The sequence below is a fragment of the Lipotes vexillifer genome, unplaced genomic scaffold (genome assembly GCF_000442215.2).
Source record: "Lipotes vexillifer unplaced genomic scaffold, Lipotes_vexillifer_v1.1 scaffold697, whole genome shotgun sequence".
Lineage (NCBI taxonomy): Eukaryota > Metazoa > Chordata > Mammalia > Artiodactyla > Lipotidae > Lipotes > Lipotes vexillifer.
The window spans coordinates 2,213,389-2,221,136 of NW_006779498.1; the positions used below are offsets into that span (position 1 = coordinate 2,213,389).

At 42.5% G+C, this 7,748-nt stretch overlaps 1 protein-coding gene across 1 annotated transcript in view; it reads left to right on the forward strand.

The window, feature by feature from the left end:
* SGCD (sarcoglycan delta) overlaps window positions 1-7,748 on the forward strand; it is a 416,813-nt gene that overhangs the window by 269,804 nt on the left and 139,261 nt on the right. Inside the window, exon 5 of the mRNA XM_007452849.1 lies at window positions 2,333-2,452. Within this exon, the coding sequence (XP_007452911.1) occupies window positions 2,333-2,452 (120 nt within the window). The remainder of the gene's footprint in view (window positions 1-2,332; window positions 2,453-7,748) is intronic.

The window sequence follows — 7,748 nt, forward strand, 5'->3', positions numbered from 1 at the left end:
CTCTATCAGCCAAGCGTTGGTGTTCTGTGTGGACATAAGTGATTTCACAGAACATCAACACCAGACAAGGCCACTCGTGAAGGATGGAGAAAAAACAAAAAGCAAACACAACCCGGATCATGTCTGAACATAGATGAAAAATAGAAACTTTTATCCAAACCACAGGAATCCCCAGACTTCCCCCTGTCCCCCTATAATATGAATGACTACTGTTTGTTTATCCATTACAGTTTGGCATTGTTCTGGTCTTCCCTACTCTAGATAAGATTTACTAAGATGCTAATCGTAAAATTACTCCCAGTACCTGACAGCATGTAATCCAGAATGAAACCTTGCTTCCTTAAACCCTGCCTCCAAATAACCTATTATAAGGCCAGATCCTGTAATAAATTCTTTCTTCTTATTGAGAGGCCCTATGGTTCCCCACGGTGTGTCTTCTCTCTCGCGGCAATGAGTTAAAAACCCAGCTTGTTCAACTCCAAGTGTGTTCCTAGAGATCTTTGCCGGGAAGGCACTGAGGACCCTTTCACTACTACTTTTTACTAATAAGTGACACTGTCTTGAAAAATAACTAGAAGGAAACAAAAATGCTATACAGTCGGCCCTCCATATCCACGAGTTCCACATTCCTGTATTCAACCAACTACAGGTAGAAACATTTGGGGGAAAAAAATTCCAGAAAGATCCAAAAAGCAAAACTTGAAGTTGTCCCATGCTGGCAATTGTTTACATAGTATTTATATTGTATTTGCAACTATTTACACAGCATACATTGTATTAGGTATCATAAGTAATTAGATAATTTAAAGTATACAGGAGGGGCTTCCCTGGTGGCACAGTGGTTAAGAATCCACCTGCCAATGCAGGGGACACGGGTTCGAGCCCTGGTCCAGGAAGATCCCACATGCTGCGGAGCAGCTAAGCCCGTGTGCCACAACTACTGAGCCTGCACTCTAGAGCCCGCGAGCCACAACTGCTGAGCCTGAGTGTCACAACTACTGAAGCCCAAGAGCCTAGAGCCCATGCTCCGCAACAAGAGAAGCCACCACATTGAGAAGCCTGCACACTGCAACGAAGAGTAGCCCCCGCTCACCACAACTAGAGAAAGCCCATGCGCATCAACAAGGACCCAGCACAGCCAAAAATAAATTAATTAATTAATTAATTAAATTTATAAAAATAAATAAAGTATACAGGAGAATGTGCATAAGTTATATGCGAGTATCACACCATTTTATATAAGGGACTTGAACATTATGGATTTCGATATCCGAGGGGTATCCTGGACCTAATCCCGCACAGATACTGAGGGACAGTTATATCAGAATCTCCTGGGCAGTTTTGGAAAAAATATAAGCTTTCTGGACTCTACCCTCAAATATTTTTCTATGTGAATTTCCAGACCAAAAGATAAATTCCTTTTTGATCTCAGCTATTATCATTGAGAATGATGACACCCCCAGGTTATTCTGATGCATTTCTGTGGCCTAGCTTTTTGGAGCCTTCTGAACTTCAGGTATTTAGGTAGCTCTATGTTGTTGTTGTTGTTGTTGTTTTTAAGAATTCTAACACACTAACCTGTTCTACTTTTTCCATAATACCTAAAACTCTCTGCAGTTTTCTGGTTGATTTATTAACACATGTTTAAATGTCTGTCTGTCTATCTCTATCAGCAGGTAAGTGCTAAGGGATCAGGGACTTTGTCTTCCTTTTGCTGCTACTATAGCCTCAGCTTCAAGAAGAGTATCTGTTGTGATATGATAAAACCTCTAAAATTTATTTTTTATTGAATGAAATTCTATCATGAAAGATTCAGTAACTTTCAAGGCAATTAATTACAAGATATTATAGCCTCTTCTGTCAAGAAATGACTCATATACTTGTCTGGTGTCAAATGCAGCCAGCGGGTCAAGGGTAGAAAGGATGAGGCAGATTTCAGCTGAATATAAAGGTGCCCTTTCCAACAGTTAGGGCTGGCCAAAGATATGCTGGTTCTTCAAGAGGTGGTGAGTATTTTGTGCTTTCATAAATGCAAGCCAAAATCTACAAGTATTTGAAAGTAATTTGCTGGTTAGCTGAGGGAAATCTCACTCAAGCATTAGTTTGGAGGAAGGACCTAATGGTTTTTAAAACCATAGCTGGAGAGCGTATGATTAAAAGTAATTGACAAGATATGGCTAGAGTCATGAGGCTAACTGTCACAGCGAGCTTCTGAAAACCAATCCACTTACATTAAAGTCCAATACAATCTTGTCAGATGTACAGGTTCTGCGAAAAGCTCTTTATAACTGAATGCAATGGAACTAATGTATTCCCTCTCTCCCCCTTCTAGGGCCAAAAGCTGTAGAAGCTTATGGCAAAAAGTTCGAGGTAAAGACAGTTTCTGGAAAATTGCTCTTCTCTGCAGACAACAATGAGGTGGTAGTAGGAGCTGAGAGATTAAGAGTTTTAGGTAAGTAAACTTCAGTCATTGAACTGGTTTAATGCTACTGTGTACACTTTAGAGGAAAAGTTAAATGGTGTCTAGAAGAGTGATTTCGGCTAATGACCTGTAAAGGTAATTTTACTCTCTCAAAGCAAGGACGATGAACCTCCCAGGCCCCACCTCAAAAGTTTCTCAAATCATGAGTCTTTGTGGCACGTCCGCCAACATCAAGCTTCGGGTGGGGATGTGTGCTCATACCAAGAAATGTACTAATCCTCACAGGCTGGCAGTCCTGCAATAAGCAGTCAAGACTTGTATATGTTGTTATAGTGATTACTAAACCTGGTTGTAAATTAAGAATCATTTAGGGAACTTGTGAAAAGTTCAGGTTCACAGATCCAAGCATGACTTAACTGAATTAGAAGTTCTGTTGTTAAGGACCCAAGAATTTATTTGTAAAAATAGGAATTTCTCTGTTGGTTCCACTATTGGAATCATTGAATTTGGCTGTACACCGAAACGGTCTAGCAGGGTGGTTTAAGAGTTCTGGTACTGGAGCTAACCTAGCTTTTCATCCAGCTCTGTCACCTACTAGCTGTGTGATTTTAGACAAATTACCAACATCACTGAACCAGTTTCCTTTTCTGCTCGATTGGGCTAAGAACCTCTACCTCCTCTAGTTCTCCCTAGGGCTCAATCAGATTGTGTTAGATCATGTTATACACACTTATCACAGTGCCGAGCACAAAATAGTACTCATTCAGTGCTGCTGCCGTTGATACTCATGCTACTATTAATACTAATCCTGCTTTTCCTTCTCTTGCTCTCTATGAGTACCAGTTAAAAGCTCAGACTCTGGAATTAACCCACTATAATTTTAATGCTATCTCTGTCCTTTAATAGCTGTGTGACCTAAAGCAAGTTAGCTAACCTCTTTACACCTATGTTTTGCTCATCTATAAAATGGGGGTAATAGACGTATCTACCTTCTGAGACTGGAAGGATTGAATGAAATAAATAATCTATGGAAAGTGGTTAGTAAGTTGGCTAAAAATTAGGAAGTGTTCACTAAGTGCTAGATGTTATTAACTTAAATTATTATGTTATTTGTACTTGAACTTATTATTTGCTGTCTACATTATTAGTTGCACCCTGCATCTTCTTTCTTCTCTATTAGTGCTGTCTTCCTCCTGTTCATCACCTCCACCCTCAGTCCATCAGCTTGTCTGGCCTGTCTGTCTGTCTCTCTATCTGATATAATACACATTCATATCTAACTTTCTTGCTAGATGACTCCTAAGTTTCCATCTCCAGGCCTGGCATCTTCCCTGAGTTCTAGGTCTTCCTTTTCATCTAGATATTCCACCAGCCTCTCATACTTAGTGGATCTTGAGTGCCTAACATAATAACACACATAAACATGCACGCACACGCACACACCCCACACACACACTCACCCTCTACTCTCCCACCTGTATTTACCCCTGACTCCCCTATCACTCTTACTGGCCCCATTATGCTTTCCTCTGTCAGTGCCAAAACTTCAGCATCGTTCTGACCAGCATCAGGCTCAGCAGAGTCAGAAGATGGCAGTGGCCATCCTGACAGAGCTCGATGGCATGGGAGGGCCAGGTGCAGAGACATTGAGCCAGGGGCGGTCTAATCGCTGGTCAGGTGCTCACGGGGATAGAACAATTCCTTTGTGTTTCAGGGCCTTGCTTTTTCCTATCTGTAAAATGAGAGTTGTCTAGAGCAGAAGTTTCAAACAATTTTTTAAAACTTAGCAACAGAAACTTTTATAAATAAAATTTCATACCAAACCCCAATCAATAAAATGTATAAAAGAACAGCACTGAGCTTCCCTGGTGGTGCAGTGGTTGAGAGTCCACCTGCCAATGCAGGGGACACGGGTTTGTGCCCCAGTCCGGGAAGATCCCACGTGCCGCGGAGCAGCTGGGCCCGTGAGCCATGGCCGCTGAGCCTGCGCGTCTGGAGCCTGTGCTCCGCAACGGGAGAGGCCACAACAGTGAGAGGCCTGCGTACCGCAGGAAAAAAAAAAAAAAAAAGAACAGCACTGCTCTGGGTTGTGGATGGGGCTTTTAAGGCATAAAGGTTAAGCTGTATAGCTTCCTTCTTCCCCTGCACTCTGTCCTTGGGAGACCTCTTAGAACTTATTTTTAAAACCCCTTAAGTAGATAGTCTTTAAAAAAAAAAAAAAAAAAAGGTAAAGTCTACTGACCACTTGCCATGATCCAAGTAGCATGCTTTATGTGCATTATTACATTTAGACCTCACCAACACCTTGTGAGGCAGGCACCGTTTTTATCATCCCCATTTTACAGGTGACGGAACTGAGCTATAGGGAGAGGTGAACCGTAGTAAAGGGTGAGAGCCAGGATTCCCAGCCAGGTATTTGAATACAGACTGCTTCACATTAAAGCACTATACTTTGCTGCCTCCTCAAATTGGTCCCATTTTTAGATGAGTACACTAAGGCTTGAAAAGATGAAGAAACTTGCCAAGATCAAGTACCAGTAAGTGGTGGGACTGATGTTCAAATCCTTGCCTATGGACTCCACCCTCAGTGTACATGGCTACACATAAATGTAGTTCTAAGACCTTTGCCAACTCTCACAATGAATGTTTTTCTCTATTATTCATAGGAATGGCACTTTCTATGTTAGTTCTAAGTTTGGGGGGGAAACAAACGCAGAAACATTAAGCTATCCTCTTAGTCAAGAGTATTTTGCTCTACCAGTTCTAAAATAACTGCCCAGGGGAAAAAGTGGTGGTATCTCATGCCGAGATCATTTTGTACAAATGGTGTTTGGCACTTCCCATTAGTCTCTGGGGCTTCGTGAGTCACCTCACTGCTTTAAAATCTGACTTTGCAAAGATAAAGATATTTTAGATGTCCAAACACTGTGGTTTCATCCTCGTGTACAAAACTCTATGATGGTATCATTTAAGAACTCCCCCCCCCTCCCCTATCGTGACATAAACTAAGGATTGGAAGACGATTGTAGCATTTGGTCGCTTGAGGGCAGGTGGATAAGTTTGCTGCTGTTGTTTCTTGTGCTTGTGATGTTTCACTTACAGAATGCATGATTTAGGATAAAATCTGTCTCTATCCATCATCAGAAGCATTGGCTTTTTTGTGTAAAAATGTAGAAAGGAAGCATCATCATAAATACCACTGCTGCTACCAATGCTGAAAAGAAGAGGAAATGACCACCCCACAAATCTCACATCAACCTACTCAGTGAAATGAGCCTAGTGTGTTGCAGAAATGAGCTTCCTGTCATCTGGGATTCAGCCATATGGTGTGGAAGGAGAAGTTTAGGCAATTTCATTTTCAGCTTAATGAGAAGTTTGTCTTTTTGAGTCCTCAGACTGCTCAAACTCTTGGGAGGTTGGAATCTGGATGCATATTTCGTGGTGGAATCTAACATAGCTGGGTTTGAATCTTTGCTCAAGCATTTACGATCTGAGTGACCCTATCCAAGTCTATTTTTCTCTTTAAGCTTTAGTTTCTACACGTATAAAACAAAGAGAGAGGAATACAATAAAGAATGGAAGTAAGAATGAATGAATACAGTAAGAAACATCTGTAAATAAATCAGTAATTTTAGTTGATAGCTGAGTGAGAACAAGCAGCAGAAGATAATAATAACCCTAAGGAGATAATGTCTCTTGCAAACAGTTGCTTAACCCATGGGCTCAGAACGATTGTTTATACTCCTCCCTGGATAACCACACCCACCTATTCAGTTTTCAGGATAATGACTACCTTGGGCACACTCCAAGGACCTTGAATAGTCTGGCTAAAGGACTAGGAGCCATACCTCATAAAGAACAGTTCGACTATCTGGAAACTTTTATCCTGGAAAAGATATGGAGGAATCATGTAGGCAGACAGCAGTTGTTGACGTTTCATAATGCACATGTTTCTTGGGGTAAAAAGAGCAGGCAAGAGCTGTGTAGTTGAATGGTCGAGAGAACAGGTTTAATCCTGGTTTCTGTCATTCGTCAGCCAGTGCCTTGGGATATGTCACTTTACCTTTCTAGGCTTCCTTCTACTCTGTGACATGGTGTAATAATGCCTGACTCTGTCAGGAGTTCGGAAAAGTAGATGGTACAGTATATGTACTGATTATCAGCACAGTGATTGGTACAAGGTCAGCACTCTCCGTGCTGACTGTTGTGTCGGTGATGGTTTTTGCTGTTCCACTTGGACTTCAGGGAACCCACCAAGTTCTGAAATTGTACCTAGCCCTTGTATGTTCACAGAGGAAGGTACTCAGAAATTGGCTTAGGACTTGTAGGAGTGTTCAGATATCAGTTAAGTTTGGACTGGTAGATTTCCTGAACACAGCTAGGGTCAGAAGAGAAAACACCTTTTGAAGATAGGGATTGAAGGCCTGGGTTGAATTCCCAAAATTGTAGGGTCTTTCCTTCCACTCAAAGACAGTGGTTCTCAGAGCATGGTCCTTAAATTAGGAGCATCAGCTATGGTCTACGTGTTCGACATGCAAATTCTCAAGCTCCACCCTAGACCTGTTGATCAGAAACTCAGGAGTAGGGCCAGTAAGCTATAGGTGATTCTGATGTAGGCTAAAGCAGGGGTCTCCAACCCCCGGGCTGCGGACCGCTACCAGTCCGCAGCCTGTTAGGAACCAGGCTGTAGAGCAGGAAGTGAGCGGCGGGCAAGTGAGCCAAGCTTCATCTGCCGTGCCCCATCGCTCGCATTACCACCTGAACTATCGCCCCCCCACCCAAGTCCGTGGAAAATTGTCTTCCATGAAACCGGTTCCTGGTGCCAAAAAGGTTGGGGACCGCTAGGCTAAAGAACACTGACCTGAGACAGTCACAGCTCAATCATTTTGCCACCACTTTGCTGGTAGCTGTCATTTGAGTTCAGGTTCAGCTGTTTCCACTTTGCTCCAGAAAAGCTGCAATATAAATAGAGCAAACACACACTGAGGGCTTATACTGTGCAAGACGCCAGTCACTTGCCATGAGTAAATACATTTGATCCACAGCACAATCTTAGAGGAACCTGGCTCATCACCTTGATTTATAGAGGGGCAAACTGGGGCACAGAGTGCTGTGAACTTTGTCCTCAGTTCCACAGAGGGAAACTGGCAGAGTCAGGATCTGAATCCAGGCAGTCTTACCCACTGTGCCTGATGACCTCTGTCACAGTGATCTTCAACTTCCCTGAACTCCATAGCACGTTGCATCATACTGAGCGGGAAAGAGAACTGGGCCACAGTTGTCCACTTATTCCCCTCATTTCTGGCTTCTAGAGACACCGCTCTTT